This window comes from Magnolia sinica, chromosome 3 (genome assembly GCF_029962835.1).
Source record: "Magnolia sinica isolate HGM2019 chromosome 3, MsV1, whole genome shotgun sequence".
NCBI lineage: Eukaryota > Viridiplantae > Streptophyta > Magnoliopsida > Magnoliales > Magnoliaceae > Magnolia > Magnolia sinica.
This window is the reverse complement of record NC_080575.1, coordinates 112,315,721-112,334,662: the sequence shown is the minus strand read 5'-3', so window position 1 is coordinate 112,334,662 and position 18,942 is coordinate 112,315,721. Positions and strand designations below refer to the sequence as shown.

At 43.8% G+C, this 18,942-nt stretch overlaps 1 protein-coding gene across 1 annotated transcript; it reads right to left on the bottom strand.

Annotated features, from left to right (window-relative positions):
- Positions 1–1,160: 1,160 nt before the first annotated feature.
- LOC131240752 (uncharacterized) lies at positions 1,161–18,543 on the bottom strand. The gene is made up of 2 exons (XM_058239198.1): positions 17,941–18,543; positions 1,161–1,665 (listed from the first exon to the last, which is right to left on the bottom strand). Exons 1-2 carry the CDS (start codon positions 18,221–18,223, stop codon positions 1,283–1,285), a joined length of 666 nt encoding a protein of 221 aa, XP_058095181.1. The 5' UTR covers positions 18,224–18,543; the 3' UTR covers positions 1,161–1,282.
- Between the last annotated feature and the right edge of the window lie 399 nt (positions 18,544–18,942).

Below are 18,942 nucleotides of genomic sequence, written 5' to 3'. Positions count from 1 at the left end.
TAAAATGATGGGCCACCTTTGAATCCCAACCCAACAAATTTTGAAGAGTGGCGATTCAATGGAGGAACTTGCATAAGGGGGTGGAAGACACATAATATAAATCTGGGCATAAGGCACACATGTCAAAGATACAGACCATTCATTAGGCGGGGAACACTATAAGCATGTGACAGACAAGAAATAATGTAGGTCTGCTAACTAAGCAACTCAATATTGATGAGAAAAATCAGCAAGCAGTTATAGAATAAGGTCCAAAAGTCCAATTTTAAAGTAGGTGTGGCTCACAGTAACCGGCCAATGCCATTGTATTTGGTACATTTAAGTGTTCTCAGTGTGCACGATGAATGGCTCAAATAGCTGATCTGTGTGTGCTGTATGCCCAGTTCTCTGATGAAGATTGACTTTCAGCACCCATTATGACTAGCTCTTTTTTCTTTTTTTCTTAGTACACGCTCACCCACACAACTACAACTACATGGGCACTCCAACCCATGCCCTGAGCAATGTGTTGGAACCCAACTGTTATCATTAGCTCACACATGCTTTCCACCCCTAGAGAAGAGGAATCACATGCTCAATGCGAGTGTGTGCAAAAGTGCACTTGGCCCTTTGTTATGATGGTGCTCAATATTCAGTCATCCAGACCATTGACTCGTTGAGCCCCACCCGTGGATGAAACAAGCACCAAAAGTAAAAGCACGGACTACCAATATTTTCATCAAGCCTCCGCCTCACACTAATGTACATGACACACGTGTGGAGATACTGGGATGGTTGGCCTGATAGACCTCCAAATTGACAGGCACTAGCTCAATATCTGCAGTACTCACTAAGACCTAACCATTAACAATAAATTAGAGACAACTTACAACTTTGTCAGACCCCTTTTCAGTTCATCAAAGTGGGGCCAACAGTTCAGAGATCCAGACACGGCTCTGATGGGCCTAGCAAGCCCATCAGATCGATGCTCTGGAGGACCAACTCATGATGCTGCTGCGGGCCAAACTGAATACTTTGATAAACCCACCCATGCTGGTTAGAATAGCTACACTGTCCCTGGTTTTTTTTATATACTAGTGTCAAAATTCACTTAAGACTTACCTCATAAAACAACAGCACAGGCAGACCCAAGCAATCCTTGCAGTCTAAAACCAAGAAAATCGCCAAAACACAAGCCAGATTAGATTTCTCCAAGTACGAAATAAAATCATCAGCACAAAATACCAGTAAAGAAGGAAAAAAAAAAAGACAAAAAGATAAAAGAAGGTGGCGTGAAGCAGCCTTATGTGTTCTTCTTGCTATCAGAGTGTGACAATCTCCGGTCAAGTGACTGCAGCTGGTTGCGAAGGTTTTGGTTGTCCTCCAGCAAACGGTCGTATTCAAGGAGGAAACCTTCAGACTGTTTCCTTAGAGCCATGGCATTAGCCTCTGCAGTCTTCGCCTCTTTGTCTCTTGTCTCGGCTTCTGATTCCAGCTGCTTAACCTTTGCCCGCAGACTGGAAACTTCTTCCTCGAATGCTTTCTCATCCAAGCCCCCGCCTTTTCCACTTTCGCTCTTATCCCTGTTCTGCTTCTTTGCAGCCTCCATGCTTTTCCGTGTCATACGCAATTCCCTCATATAATGATGTAGCCGGTCAATTACCAGTGCAAGGAACAAGCAGTAACCTACACAAAATCACCAAATTTTACTTGGGATACACATCTTACTTGGGATACACATCGGCAACAACAAAAGAGGAGCCATTGACTCAACAAGTGCAAGTACAGCTTAAAAATAAAATAAAATAAAAAAGGACTGAGAGAGACATAAATTTTAGCTTGAACTAAAAGGAAGGTATTTCGCACGCACAAATTCCTATGGGAACATTTTTTCAAGATCTGAACAACTCATCCAACAGACCACGCTGTATGCGAGACATGGCCAAAAATTGTAAAATTTCCACAATCCCAGCCACTCAATTAGCATAGGGCCCAAAAATGTGGGTGATCACAGTTCTACCTCAATTCAAGGGCTCAGGATCATCCAAGAGGCTGGAACTTTTGGGGCAAGGCCCATATTTGGTTTGGTCTGGAATTTTACACGTCAGCCTGGTGACCAATGGAAATGAGCAACTTGCTTTCAGTAAACTTTTGTTGAGCTGATGTGCAAATCCTAAATCATTCTCAGATAGAAAAAATCAGAAGTGGCTAATGTTAACAGAACAACAACCCACCCAATGTGTTCAGCAGTGGAATTTGTTCAACAAATAGATTTTCATGGAATCCTGCCGGGCTGCCCCTAATAGCAGGGACAAGGCTATAGTGATGAAATAGATTTTCATGGAAGTCCTCAGCAATCATCAAGTGCTAGCACACAACTTCAAACCATATCAGATGCAAAACAGGAACCGTGAAGACCAAGCCTTGCAAAAGTTCCTAAAGACTAAGTTTCTGAAACTCAAGAGACCAGTTTCCAAAATCTCAAGTCGTCAAGTTCACTTCCATATCAATATCTCTAACTATACTGCCTGAATTATCTCCAAAAGATTCGGTTATACTCCATGGCAGACCAGAACCCAGGTTCTCTTCCTATGATCAATATACCATACCTAATTCCATAATGCATGTCCATACTACCTGCTAGCTAGACCATCGGTCAGCTAATTTGCTTCCCCTTGAACATGTGATCCAAAAGTAAGCCAAAAACATCAAATGTTAGACAAATGCCGAAGAGGGAGAGATGGCACATTGATCCATCTAAACCATGTTAAGGGAACATTTGCATTGGAGTACATGAGAAAATATTCTACTACTACCACCAAAAAACAAAATCCATATTCATGAAGATGATGAGTGGTCAGCAGTCCTTCCCTAACCTCACCTAAGGGGAAAACAAATAGCAAGAACGCGCACATCAGTCCCACATCAGAGCAGCAAAGAGATCTCAGAAAACCTTGGCTAAGCAACACAAAAAACTCTTCTTCTTCTTTTGAAAGATGAAAATCTCTTATTGATATGCACAAGAAACAGCTAACTGTAGTCACCCTTCAACAATGTCAATAAAAATTTACTAAAGCACGTCTGATCACCCTCTCCAGTATCACCTCCACCTTGAAAGTTCCAAATATTTTTTTTGAAAGGTAACACTACCAGGGATTGAACCCTGGATCACTCATGCACACTATAGTCTCTACCAGCTCATCAAATGAGCGGGAGACAAATATTCTTATACAAATCCTCCAAAGAATTAATGTTGAAATGGGAACAAAATGTTCATCTCCAATAATACTAGTTGTTGGACCTTTCAGTGCAAAAACCAACAGCTCTCATGGCAACAAAGAAAGACACTCCAACCCAAGGTTAAACTCCCTCATTCACAACATTGATTAGTAAACTGCTGTGGCTGTGAAATCCCTAAAGGTGCACACTCATCCAAAAGTAGGAGTCATCAATTTTTCTCATAGGGCTCTCTGAATGTTGCCCCCTTGCCTTGTGATGATCACCCCAAAAAGTCCCACTGAAGGTGTTGAATGACTCGGCCCTTATCCTCCCCATGTGAGGATAAATTGCTCCCCGGACTCCTGTCATGAGGATAAACTACATCTTGCCACTATTTGCAACCAATGTCCCACCATCCTATCCAGCCTCTCCATACAAGGATAAACCATATTACATCCTCGTGCATGTTGCAAATTGCCCGGCAAGTGTATGCAACCCTGGAAATCATCAGTCTCCCTGTAAGAGGATTAAGTGCATCCAAGCATCATGGTAGTGACCCTTGTCCCAACAGCACATCGCACTCCACACAAATAATCTGCCTAAACTGCCTAATGATTGCAACAATCCCGCTAGATGTTTTATGCATCCTCCCTGCATGAGTATAAACTACACCATGCATTATGCACCCGTGTGTGAGGCACCTCGCCCAACCCCACTGGTACATTATCAACCTCCCTGCATGAAGATAAACTACATTATGCACCTGTGTGCAAGGCAACTTCCCTTGCAAGTACTTCTTCATCAACCTCATGGCGCAAGTATAAACTGCATCACATCCTGCCTGCTGAGTACCTTGCCCCAAAGGTTTGTGTCATCGACCTCCCTGTATGAGGATAAACTGCATCACATACTGGCGCATGTGATGCATCACCCAACAGGCAAAACTTGCAGTCTACCATCACCTAAGAAGTCCCACCGAGCATTTAGCACCGCTTGGCACTCAGCCTCCTCGCACGAGGATAAACTGCATTGAACACCTGTGTGCATGGAACACTACCCCATTGGTACACCTTCAGCCTCCTTGCATGAGGCTGAACTACATTGAACACCTATGTGTGTAGCACTTCAACCCCCAAGTACATCCTCAACCTCCCTGATCAGGGATAAACTACATTCAGCACGTGTGTGCATGACACTGCCTCACAGGTACCTCTATTAGCCTCCTTACCAGAAGGATAGAACTACCCTCCTACGTAAAGAGGAAACTGCACTAATGTCCCACCGGATGTATGGTGATTGACTCATCAACCTCCCAGCATAGGGATAAACTACATCCAATACTTCCCACCCTCCAAGCATGAGGATAATCTACATTTCAACCTCCCTAAACAATGTGAAATTGTTTGGGCCTCTCCCATTGGCGTGTTGAGGCCTTTTTGATAGCGTTGAAGCTCACCATGGGCCAAGGTTTGTGTCGAACCATGAAGCAAGTGTTGGACCTGCCATCTTCACATCAAATTAAGAAGCAGGCATTGAGATCATGCAGCAGGCGTCTACCCCAGAAATATCCCCAGCCTCCAACTTCAACTGCTCCCGGCGTAAAAAATGTAAACTACTATGGGCATCAACACCGTGTTTAGGAGTAGAGGGGTATTGTCCAGGGGACACATACATCACAATTTTCAGCCAATCACCACTTGTCACGTGTCCTATCAGAGCATTGAGAACACTACGTGTTCCTTAACCCCTTCAAATCTATATATACCCCATAGGGGGGTCACATTCAGGGGATAGTTGAATCAGCCCCTTTCTAGCTCCTTTCCCTACTGTCGTTCTGTGGTAAGAGTGGAGCCTCCTGGCCGCCCTACAAAATGTGTAGGAGTGCGCCAGCATCCCACACCCTCCTGGGTCTTGACACCCTCCCAGTGACCTATCGGTGCCAATCTGACTAATGGTTTGTACCATGGTCAAGAGCTCATGCTTTTGTGAGTGCCTTGCACCTAGTGTACTATTAGGTCACCAAATGACATCTCGACGCCGATCTGACTCATGGTTCAAACCACAGTCAAGAGCTAATGTTCACATTGCTGTGAATGCACCACACCCAGCATACTAGAAGGCACTCCGAGTGACCTCTTGATGCCAATATGACTCATGGTTGGAATCATTGTCAAGAGTTCACAGCTTTACACATGCACTGCACACAGAAAGTAGGAGTTCACACCCGACCACCAACACATGGCTAGCCAAGGCATCCTACAGCCCTCCAAGTGTCCTCTCGGTGCCAATTTGACCTATTGTTCATGCCATAGTCATAAGCCTATCCACTAAAAGTGCGCCACACCCAGCACATGGACTATCACATATGATCAGGCAACTCATAGCCATATAAGATCAGCGGTCCACCATGCTCTATATCTGATGGACATTGTTGCACTCAACAATCCATCTTCGGAAGTCCCAACCAGGTTACCGCTAATACCCATGGGCCATCTCCTCCATTGCTCTATTGGATCAACATCCAAGAGCATCAAACATTATCCCACCAACAGCTCATGACAAAATACAGCCAAACGATGATGGGGACATCACGCGCACATGCACACGCACGCCGCCCCCTACGCACATACATCAAGAGGAGGGCCCCACCGTCGATCTGGATCGATGACGACGTCCAGAGAAGGCCTCCTAGTTAGAAGACGGAGTTTTTGTTCGTTGGAGTGGGCCCGATAGTCAAGTAAAGCCCATCATGGAATCTCATGATCATGGCCCACTAGTCTGATTGATCTCATATCTTAGATTTTACTTAATAATATTATTTAGAATATCATGGACGGATTAGATTTCTTTAATTAGTTTTTATTTTGGTTTACTTCATTGCCAAGTAATAGGTTGCGTACATGGCGCGAGTTTGGGGTATAGGTTTTTTCTTATAAATAGGCACCCCTTGTACCTTTTTTACTCATTTTTACTCATTAAAGATTAATAAAAAATTCCTGCATTTTTTTTCTACTCCTCTGAGTTCCTGAGTTGTGGAAAAATTCAATTGGGTGCGAAGCCCTCCCTTCATCGAAGGGCTAACTACCGTGGTACGAAGCCACATTTATCCCAATCCGCCCCTATCGCCTATCATCCATACTTCTCACCTTCTACAGCCATCCTCGCCTCGAATCCATCAGTTTTTGCAACAGATCTTCTCCCTACAGCCAATTTCCAGAATCTGGCCCCGCAGGAGGGCTGAAACTTCGGCGGAGCACCACGTACAGCCCGTAGCTCGAATCGACCCGAAACTTGGGGGGTTTGGAGCCCACCCCTAGCCAACTAGAGCCAAAGAGTCGGTCTCCAAGTGTGGGACCTCTTCGCGCGTGCGGCCAAGCCCCTGCGCACGTGCGTCAGGCCTGGCCCGCTGTCCGCACGCGAGAACCGTCTTCCGGTTTAAGTTTTCTTCTTATTTTACCCTCTCATACCTGTTTTTTTATAAACCCTAATCCTAGATTGCATTATCCTTAATTTATTTGCCCATTTTCTCACCCTAGGATTCCTTGAATTAAAATTGGTGAATCCCTTGGATTAGGAACTGATTGTTGTGCATGTGTGGATGATTATTACTTATCTTTGAGCATCGTTTGGTTTATAATTTTTTACAGATCCAGCCCTAGCCTGTGTAGGCCTGAACCCGTGCAAATTCCCCTTGTTTGAATGCTTGAGCTATTGTGTAGGATGTGGAATTAATATGGATTGTTTTGAATTAGTATGAACTAAAGCCTGAGATCTTGCATATCATATTTAATTTTCATGTTTTACATCAAATTTGGTATCAGAGCTTAGGATTCTTATAGGGAATGCATCACATGTTTAGGGTTTAGTTTGTTTACGTCCATCATACATCAAGTCTCATCACATATAGCTATTTAGAGATCCATAAATCCTGATATTAGTTGCTGAAATTTCAGTTATCAGGAAGCCAGCGATTCACATTGCTATAACTTTCTGTTACTCCCTTATTTTGACAACTATATTGCTGGATTTTAGTAGCATTGCGTATTTTTTCTCATATAGAGTATCATAGGATCATTTAGTCCCGTCTAGTTGCATATAGTCGTAGTAGAAGGTCCTTAGGTTGAGTTAATAGTTGCATGCCTACACGTACGGGTCGTGGTTTTAGTTTGCACCCTACACTAAACATGGAGCAACTACAAGAATCAGTGGACAAGTTAACCCAGCAAGTTGATTCTTTGAATAAGCGCTTGGAACAACGTATAAATCAACGCCTTGACCAATTTAATGACTAACGCAAACCCCACCATTGGCGAAGATGTCCAATCTCAGGCAGGTGGTCAAGAGGTTAGACCGAGGACTGGAGGCGACCAAGGAGTTGGTCGTGGGCGCGCACCTGTGTACCCACCCCGCGAGGAACTTCATGACCAATATGACCCAGACGCGCAACTCCTCAAGGGAGTTAGAGTAGATGCCCCTACGTTTGATGGTCACTTAGACCCTAAAGACTTTTTAGATTGGTTGGCGGATATGGACCACTATTTTGAGTAGTATGACATGTCGGATGCTCGTCAAGTCCGATTCGCCAAGATGAAGCTTGTGGGTCAAGCAAAGAGGTAGATGCCCCTACGTTTGATGGCCACTTGGACCCTAAAGCCTTTTTAGATTGGTTGACGGATATGGACCACTATTTTGAGTGGTATGACATGTCGGATACTCGTCGAGTCCGATTCGGCAAGATGAAGCTTGTGGGTCAAACAAAGAGGTTTTGGACGACAGTAGAGCGAAAGAAAGAGCGAGAAAGCTCCCAATAATCCATTGGAGAGAGATGAAAGAAACGCTTAAAGATAAGTACCTTCTTTTCTCTTATCACTTCCGGTTAATTGAGGAATGACAGTCTCTTGGACAGGGTTCCATGAGTGTTGCTGAATACATTGAGAAGTTCGAAGAGTACTTAACCCGTTTTGAGGTTGATGAGGACCCCACCCTCACCCTTGCTCGATTTAAAATGGGCCTCCGTTCTGACATTAGAAGAGAATTGCTCGCCAAAGGCATAGACACTATTAAACAGTTGTATCAAGTAGTGTTAGAGGTTGAGCAATACCTCAAAGCATCTGTGGGAAGGCAGTTTGACTTTCACGATTCTAATGCTAAGGCCAACCCTTTTGGGGCTAAACCTAACACTGGATATCAAAACAAACCTTCCAACAGTTCTCAGTCCAAACCCAAGGATGATAAGGGTAAAGAGATTGTCGGGTCTAGCTCGCGTAGAAGTGGAGCAACTAAGTGTTTTAGGTGTCAGGGGTTTGGTCACTTTGCCCACCAGTGCGACACGAGAGAGGGCACCAAGGTGCTCCTTATTGATGGGCAAGTAGAAGTAGTGCCCCCAGAGAGTGACGGCGAGGAGGAAGAATATGAGCCAGTAGAAACCCCTAGTGATGAGGAAGAGGGAGCGCAAGAGTCTGCGACCCTCGCAGTTGTGCGTTGCGCCTTTGCTCAAGCCAAGAACACTGACGATTGGCGCCGCAACACGATCTTCTATACTTATACAAGATGTGGGGAAAAGAGCTGTAAGATTATCGTGGATAGTGGTAGTTGTGTCAACGTGGCATTAACTAGCACTGTGAGCCGTTTGGGCTTGAAGCTTGAAGCCCATCCTCAACCATATAGAGTGTCCTGGATTGATGAAACTTCCATTCCAGTCTCGCACCGTTGTCTGGTTTTTATTCAGTTTGGATCATATAAAGACACTTTAATGTGATGTTGTTCCCATGGATGTTGGCCATATCATTTTGGGTAGACCGTGGCTCTATGACAGGGATGTTAGCATATTTGATCGTTCAAATGTGTGTACATTCTGGTTCGAGGACAAGAAGGTCAAGCTAAATCCACTGCCACCGAAGAACACGACTGGAAAAGAGTCCGTCACACAGAGTGTTGCAAGCGGATCAAAAGAATTGAAGGAATCAAAGTCCAAGTCCAAACCACTCCATATTCTAAATGTCAAGGACTTTGAGCGAGAAACGGATGAGGATTCGATAATATACACCCTTATGGTTACGAAGTGTACCAGAGGCTAGTGCAGAGTCACTTGCTAAGGCCATTCAGGTAGTACATGAGTTTCGTGATGTCTTTCCTGATGATCTACCGAATGAGCTTCCCCCTATGAGGGACATACAGAATGCCATTGATTTAATCCCTGGGGCGACTCTACCAAACCTCTCGCATTACAGAATGAACCCAAAAGAGCACGCTAAGTTGAAGAGGCAGATTGGCGAGCTCCCAGAGAAGGGCTTCATTTGAGAGAGCATGAGCCCGTGTGTTGTGCCTGCCCTTCTTACACTTATGAAGGATGACACATGGAAGATGTGTGTTGATAGTAGGGTCATCAACAAAATCACAGTCAATTATCGGTTTCCCATACCGCGTCTTGGTGATATGCTGGATATGATGGTCAATGCTACTATCTTCTCAAAAATTGACCTCAAAAGTGGTTATCACCAAATCCGTGTACGCCCTAGTGATGAGTGGAAGACGGCCTTCAAGACGAAGGACGGGCTATACGAATGGCTAGTTATGCCTTTTGGCCTTTGAGTTAACTAACGCCCCAAGCACTTTCATGCATGTGATGACCCAAGTGTTGAAGCCCTTTATGGGAAAGTTCCTAGTCGTATACTTTGATGATATCTTGATTTATAGCATGACCAATGAGCAACACCTCAACCACTTGAGGCAAGTTTGTGGGATCCTTAAGGCTAAAAAGTTGTACGCCAACCTAAAGAAGTGTGCGTTTTTGTCTAGTAGTGTGATCTTCTTAGGTTTTATTGTGTCAGCTGAGGGCGTATTGGCGAATCCCGAGAAGGTCAAGGCCATCGTCAATTAGCCTGAACCCCGCAATATTCATGAGGTGCGTAACTTTCACGACTTAGCTACCTTCTATAGGCGGTTCATTCGAGGTTTCAGTTCCATCATGGCTCTCATCACGGACTGCATTTTTTTTTTAAAAAAAAAAAGGAGAGTTTCAATGGACTAAGGCAGCTTCAAAGGCCTTCAAGGAAATAAAGGTAAGAATGACCAAAGCTCCAGTCACGCGACTTCCAGATTTTTCAAAAGCTTTTGAAGTCGCATGTGACGCATCAGGAGTCGACATAGGAGGAGTACTTAGTCAGGAACGGCATTCTGTCGCCTTTTTTAGTGAGAAACCGAATCAGGCGAAACAAAGATATTCTACCTATGACAAGGAATTCTATGCGGTAGTGCAATCACTGCGCCATTAGCGTCATTACCTATTGCCGCAAGAATTCGTCTTATTCTCAGATCACAAGGCCTTGAGATATCTGAACTCTCGGAATAAATTAAACCCTAAACATGCCAAGTGGGTTCAATTTCTTCAACAGTATACTTTTGTGCTTAAGCACAAGGCCGATGTAGAGAATAAGCTGCCGACAGGTTGAGTCATCCAGTCGCATTACTCAATTCCATGAGTGTCAAAGTCACGAGCCTCGAGCGCATCAAAGAAGAATATTCTGAGTGTCTAGATTTTAGAGTTGTGTATGTGTTGTTGTTAGAGAGCCCTTCAGGAGCTAGCAGTGAATACTTGATTTTAGACGGGTACTTGTTTACGAGTGACCGCTTGTGCATACCACACACCTCCCTCCACAATTTTCTTATATGAGAGTTACATTTAGGAGGGGTTGCAAGTCATTTCGGTCGAGATAAGACCATTGCCCTAGTGGAAGATAGGTTTCATTGGCCAAGCCTCAAACGAGACGTGGCCAAAATTATAGGGCAATGTTGTACTTGTCAACTGGCAAAACAAAGGAAACAAAACATGGGATTATATACACCTTTGCCAGTCTCATTCATCCCTTGGCAAGACATCAGTATGGACTTCGTGCTTGGACTCCTCAAGACTATTCGAAAACACGATTCCATATTTGTTATCGTGGACCGTTTTTCTAAAATGGCCCATTTCGTTCCTTGTTCTAAGACTTCCGATGCATCTCATATTGCCAAGTTGTTCTTTAGTGAGGTCGTCAAACCGCATGGGTTACTAAAAACCATAGTGTCTGACCGTGACGTGCGATTCATGAGTTACTTTTGGAAGACACTATGGCACATGATGAATACTAGGCTCCAATTTTCTTCTGCCTACCACCCTCAAACCAATGGTCAGACTGAGGTGGTTAATAGGAGCCTGAGAAGTTTGCTCAAATGTTTAGTAGGGGAGCATACCAAGTCATGGGACGTCGTACTACCCATAGCCGAGTTTGCATTTAATAGTTCTGTCAATAGATCCACAGGTCTAAGTCCTTTTAAAGTCGTTACTAGTTATAAGCCTAGGAAGCCTATTGATCTTTTCCCTATGTCATTGTCCCATAGGCCATCAAAGTCTGCAGAGTCTTTTGCGCATCACATCCATGCATTGCATCAAGAAATCAAGCGAAAGATCAATACTAGTAATGAACATTACAAATTTTCTACAGACCAGCATAAACGTTTCAAGAACTTCAATGTAGGAGACTCTGTGATGGTCCGCATTAGGCCCGATCGGTATCCTCAGGGGGTCATTCGTAAATTACACGCACATAGCACCGGACCCTTCAAAATTATAAAACGAAACGGTCCCAGTGCGTATGTGGTAGATCTTCCACCTTCCATGGGAATTAGTTCTACATTCAATGTGGAGGATCTAATTGCTTTTCAGGGGACCCCTGATACTTTGTCCAACCCTTCGCTCACCCATCCTGATTCTCCAGATTTGTCCCTTGATACATGGCCTCTTCCTGACTTTTCTTCACAGCCTTTATCTCTCATATCTAACCTTCACACACCCAGAGAGGTAATAGAGGATATCTTAAACCATCAGATAGTTTCAACGTCGAACGGCAGGTTTCAGAAGTACCTGGTTAAGTGGAAGTCACGCCCAGCTTCAGACAGCACGTGGCTCACTGAGGAGGAGCTTCAGAGACTTGATCCTGACATCTTGGAGCGGTTCAGGAGTTTTGTTTCGCCAGTGGCGAAATCTTCGCAGCCGGGGAGAGTTGATGGGAACATCACGCGCACACGCACATCGCACCCCTAAGCACGTACGCTAGGAGAAGGGCCCCACCGTCGATCTGGATCGATGACGACGTCCAGGGAGGGCCTTCTAGTTAGAAGACGGAGTTTTGGTTCATTAGAGTGGGCCCGATAGTCAAGTAAAGCCCATCATGGGATCTCATGATGGTGGCCCACTAGTCTGATTGATTTCATATTTTAGGTTTTGCTTAATAATGTTATTTAAAATATCATGGACGGATTAGATTTCTTTAATTAGTTTTTATTTTAGTTTACTTCATCGCCAAGTAATAGGTTGTGCACATGGCGCGAGTTTGGGGTATAGGTTTTTTCTTATAAATAGGCACCCCTTGTACCTTTTTTACTCATTGAAGATTAATAAAAAATTCCTACATTTTTTTTACTCTTCTGAGTTCTTGAGTTATGGAAAAATCCAATTGGGTGCGAAGCCCTCCCTTCATCGAAGGACTAACTACCGTAGTGCAAAACCACATCTATCTCAATCCGCCCCCATCGCCTATCATCCATACTTCTCACCTTCTACAGCCATCCTCGCCTCGAATCCATCAGTTTTTGCAGCAGATCTTCTCCCTACAGCCAGTTTCCAGAATTTGGCCCTGCCGGAGAGCTGAAACTTCGGCGGAGCACCATGCACAGCCCGTAGTTCGGATCGACCCGAAACTTGGGGGGTTTGGATCCCACCCCTGGCCAACCAGAGCCAAGGAGTCGGTTTCTAGGTGTGGGACCCCCTCGCACGTGCGGCCAGGCCCCTACGCACGTGCGTCAGGCCTGGCCCGCTGTCCGCACGCGGGAACTGTCTTTCGGTTCAGGTTTTCTTCTTATTTTACCCTCTCATACCTGTTTTTTTTATAAACTCTAACGCTATATTGTATTATCCTTAATTTATTTGCCCATTTTCTCACCCTAGGGTACCTTGAATTGAAATTGGTGAATCCCTTGGATTAGGGACTGATTGTTGTGCATGTGTGGATGATTATTACTTATCTTTGAACATCGTTTGGTTTATAATTTTTTACAGATCCAGCCCTAGCCTGTGTAGGTCTGGACCCGTGCAGATTCTCATTGTTTGAATGCTTGAGCTTTTGTGTAAGATGTGGAATTAATATGGATTGTTTTGAATTAGTATGATCTAAAGCCTGAGATCTTGCATATCATATTTAATTTTCATGTTCTACATCAAACGAGATGCTTTCCACAGCTAGAGGCACTTAATACTTCATGTGGATAGGAGAGTCCCCAAGCTTCATAGCTAAATAGAGTCAATGTTTTAAATAGCTTATGCTGCGTGGCGTAGCTTAGACTTAGCACAATGTAGCTTGTGATTTAAATCAGTTCAAGCAACACAACAAGCCACGCTACCCACTATGTAGCCTCCTCTACACGCTACATGGCATCCACTACATGTTATAACAGTAAAAGCAATTAATGTCTACAATTGTCTATCACATTTTGCTATTTTTACTAAAAATTTATTAATGTTTTCATTGATTTTAGTGGAATGATATCAGCGACAGTATTAAATCAGTTAATACTGATTTAAATCAGTTCAATTTCCCCGGGAAGAAAAAAAAAAAGTATTACATCAGTCCGTTGCTTTTTTTAAAAAAGTTAACAAAAAGTATATTATAAACAAGCATCAAAAAAAAAAAAAAAAAAAAAACTGTACAGAGGAAGGGTGTGAAACCACCCAAACTAATTACATGATAAAAGAATAATCAATTTCCCCTCCCAAGCACGAAACCCATTCAATTACCAGGCCCCTTGCTTTGAAGACGACCCTCCCCATAGAGTGGCTCAAATTTCTAAAGCATCTCCCATTCCTTTCTTCCCAAATAGCCCAAACCTTGCCAAGAGACACAAATGCCAAAGGACTTTCAAATCCTCTGAGTTCCACCCTATGCCAAGACAAAAAGAAGAGATCAATGGAGTTTAGGCAAACCCATGTAACCCGGAATGTGGATAGGATGCCATTCCACAAAAAGGAGGTTGTGGAGCAATGCATAAAGGGATGACTAATCAATTCCAAATCAGCCATACACATTAGACAAACATTTGGGAGAAACATTCCCCGCTTCCAGAGGTTTTCCGCTATCAAAACTTTGCCCCGGCCTACCAACCATGCAAACGCCGCAACTTTCAAAGGAGCACCATATGACCTTGGTAGCAAACACGCCACTAGAGGGTTTCCCGATACCTCCGGCTTGAAGCATCTTATAGAAGGATCGAACCGAGAAGCAACCCTACTTGTCCAATGGCCAACACATCTTATCCTTTTCACCAATAGATGGATAGCAATGTGTAATATGATCCAACAAGGAGCTCAATTCCCCACCTCTTCTTCGGACATGAAGAGCCGACAAGGAGGGATCCAAACTACATTGTTTCTGCTTCGAAAGAAGCAACATCCCACCTTGTCTTCAGACATGAAGATGGATTTGTTGTTTGCGGTCCAACATTTTGCTCAAAGCCTCGACCACCACCACAAAAAGGAGAGGGGATAGGGGGTCTCCTTGTCTCAATCCACGCCGAGGTTTGAAAAAAGCCTTTAGGTGAACCATTGACTAGGACCAAGAATCTGGGTGACCTCATACTATAACGACCCTTTTTTTTACCATATAAGACCCTAACCTATTAAGAGTAATAATTTGATCTTGTATTTAATAACAAAAACCAAGAACTTAACCCAATGGTAGAGGTAGTCTCAGTGGTAGGAGAGGTCAGAGGCTAGAGTCTTAACCCCGCAGTATTTAACTTTTTGCAAAATTTTACAAAACCCCAGTGGAATCTTTTAAATCCAAGGCTCTCTCTATTTAAAGGGGGGAACTGCAGAAACCTTAAAACCCTAAAAACTTAAGAGGGGATAGGGGGTCTCCTTGTCTCAATCCACGCGAGGTTTGAAAAAAGCCTTTAGGTGAACCGTTGACTAGGACCAAGAATCTGGGTGACCTCATATTATAACGACACTTTTTTTAACCATATAAGACCCCGACCTATTAAGAGTAATAATTTGATTTTGTAATTAATAACAAAAACCAAGCACTTAACCCAATGGTAGAGGTAGTCTCAGTGGTAGGAGAGGTCAGAGGATCGAGTCTTAACCCTGCAGTATTTAACTTTTTGCAAAAATTTACAAAGCCCCAATGGAATCTTTTAAATCCAGGGCTCTTTCTCTATTTAAATGGGGGGAACCGCAGAAAATTTCTACAGAAACCTTACAACCCTAAAAACTTAAGAGCAGACAAAAAGAGAGAAGGTCTATGAAGAAGAAAACTTCGCCGATAAGTCCCTAACCGTCTTCCTTTCTAAAATTTTTTGCATTTTGGTTCTAAAAACCTAGATCTAAACAACGAACGAGGTGGATCAACCTCACATCCGTTGTTTTGATCTATGGAGAGATCTAAGAGGAAAGGAAGGAGGCTTTGCGCAGAATTAGTGTCACAGAGATCGAGTGGGCAATCCAGCCATGTCGGTCCAGATCTATCTGAATCAGAGAATTAGAAAGACTAAACAGTACCATGACCTTAATTCTGGAAGTGATCTGACTGGTAGATTGCCCACGGTGATCTATAGGTAGTGTTGTTAACGATAATATATTTTCTAGAATGGTTCCAATTAACGGTTGTAGATTCTGAATATTTCATATCCGAACGATCCATTGGTGTTTCCCAATTTATCGATGGAGAAATCATTGGATGGTTTAGACCTAACCCCTGTATTGCTTGAATCCCTAAAAGTCAAAGTTAGAGAAAAAACCCTAAAATTTACGGAAATTGGATTGTGTTTCGGAACCCAGCCAACTTCGGTCGATCGATCAAAGCGGGTGTTCGATCGATCAAAGCGGGTGTTCAATATGGCTAAAATGCATGTGATCAAATGGGTAATTGCATTAAAGGCTATTGCCCATTTCCCTAATAGTTTTTTTCAGAAAATTATCAATGTAAAATAATAAATAAATAAAAGTTTTCTCTAAAGGAATATAATTAGGGGTGTACACTGAGTTGAATCGAGTCAAGCTGGCCTCAGCTCGACTCGGCTCGGCCACTAGCTGACCCCAGCTCGAACTCGGCTTGGCTCAGTCCTCGAGCCTCACTAGCCAACTCGGCTCAATTCGGTCAGCAACTCGGGCCAGTTTGGGGCGAGTTCGAGCCAAAATCGAGCCTCTGCGGCATTTTCACAAATCACATGGCCCGAGTTGCTCGAACCCCCTTCGTGGGTCCCAAATCACATGGGCCGCCCACCTCGAGTGTGTCCCCGCATCCCACGGGCTACCCCACTCGAGCCCAGTGTGAAATGCGCATTAATTACCCCTGGTAAGGAGTCTCGAACACGAGACCTCCCCCGTGGGCCCCAAATCGCATGGGTCACCTACCCCAAGTGTGCCCCTGCATCCAACAGGCGACCCCACTCGAGCCCAGTGTGAAAATGCCCCTGCATTACAACTCCACTACTTTGAATGAATTCTCAATTCTACAAATCCTAGTCTTCCCACATATTCATCTAAACATACTCATTTCTACAACAACCTCTAGTCACGTAGCTTTCTAACTGCAAAACACTTACTTCACATAGCATAGCTGGTCCTTCTAAAATAGATATATGGATGATGTTCAAATGTTACATTTGTCCTATATTAATACATAAACAAATTATATTCAGGTTAACTTTCCTTGGTTCCACATTCCACAGAGTACCAAAAAAAAAAAAAAAAGACCTGACCCAAATCAAACCTTCATTCTTAAAGATATGATCGGCTTTAGTTGATTTTTCTTTTTCTTTTTTTCCTTCTTCTTTTGAAGATTGGCTTTAGTTGAATCTTATCGCCAACCAATTAAGATTGGATGTCTATGGAAAGTAAGGTCGCAGGTACCCTCCTTTATTCGTCAAGAAAGGAGTGGAGCCCACTTGCTTTGACTATTTAGAGGGGAACAGGTGACCCACAGCTCAATTGGATGGCTCCCAATTCCTCAATCTTAAGGTCGTCCGGACCAAAATCTAAAAGAGATTCACCAGGTGAAATCTCAATACAAGTGTTCCCACCAGATCATTCCCCAAATAAATCAAGAATCATCAAACTTCACCCTATCCTCTCAAGATTAATTTTAAGAATGTTGATTTCATTGTGAACTTGGCTAAAGACATTAGCTTTCGACAGCAGTGAGTCTGCATTGGTAGACAGTGTTGGATAAATTGGAACAATTCATCTCATAAAGCAGAAATGACCAGATTGCAGTTATCTTCCATTCTATTCATTTTGACAGACAAGACTCCAAATTGCAATTATGCTGTTCTTGTTGAATCAGGGGTTAACAGTACAAATCCCAAAGGTAATTCCAATTCGATCATTTCCTCTCCATCAAACGCAATTCCGTTCAATTCAATTCAATTCAACTACAGTGATTTTATTATTAACCTACAGTGATTTTATTATTAAACTTCCATCTGAAATCTAGGACTGTCCAAGATCTCACCATCGCTAAAACCCTAAAACGAAATGCAGATCATCCTGGACCTACCAATCTCTAAAACCCTAAAATCCATTCCTCATTCATTTCCAAAAGATTAAATCAACCGAAATCAGACAACCAGTTCCACACAATTCAGCTCCCAAAAAAGAAGTACAAAACAAGAAGTGGAAACATAAGCAGGAAAGCATGGAAATAATACCCATCAGCGACGCTTCTAGGAGATGCCTGCCCATGAGAATCTCATCCGTGGTGGTGACGGCGCCAGCTTCGTTGGATCGCTTCTGTATGTTCACAATGCTGTAGACGGTTGAAACGAACACGATGAAGACCGTGGCGGAGATCGTCTTCACCATCACGGGCCCGCGCCCGCGCTTGACCCGATCCAACCCCATGATCGCCAATTTCCGAAGCGGGGTCTTCACTAAGAGGAGCACGATCAGGGCCGCTTCGGCGAATAGGAGACTGAAAAGCAGATTAATCATCTCTTCTTCTTCTTCTTGATCTGATTCAACGACTAAGAGAGAGAGAGAGGGGGGGGGGAGGGAGAGAATTGTTAGAGAGTTTAAAAGTAGGGGTGATGAAGGATGGGAGAGGTTTTAAGGGTGGATGGGAGGTGGAAAGGTGTGGGGCCCACCGGGGTGGGGTTTGACCATTCTCTACCTTTTGAGAGGACAGAAAGGGGAGTGGAATTATGAGGAATGGTGGAGGAAGGGAGAGGAGAGAGATGAGAGGAAAAGGAGAAAATCAGCTGAGGATGTTTTCACGTTGGTTTTGCTGGGGTGGCGATCGACTTGTTTTCTTGGGACACTACACCATCTTGAATCGTTCCGCCGCTGGGGACCGAAGGATTTGAAAGGTGATTCGCGCGAGGATCGAAGATGTGATCTTGACGACACGTGCGATTCGCGCAAGGTTGCGCCCGTTGAACATGGGGAGCGGATTAGATGATACCCAAGTCCACCAGAGTGGGTGGGACCCCTGGCTGTGGGCTAACAGTGATATATGTGCCTTAAATCAACACCGTCCAACTGTTTTGAAAGCTCATTTTAGGGCATGATCGTAAAAATGAAGCAGATTCGAATCCTATGTGTACCATACCACAAGGAAACAGTAATGATTGAATCCCCACCATGTAAAAAATCATGGGGGCCACCGGAATGTTTATTTGTCATCCAACCTGTTGATAAGGTCACAAAGAGCT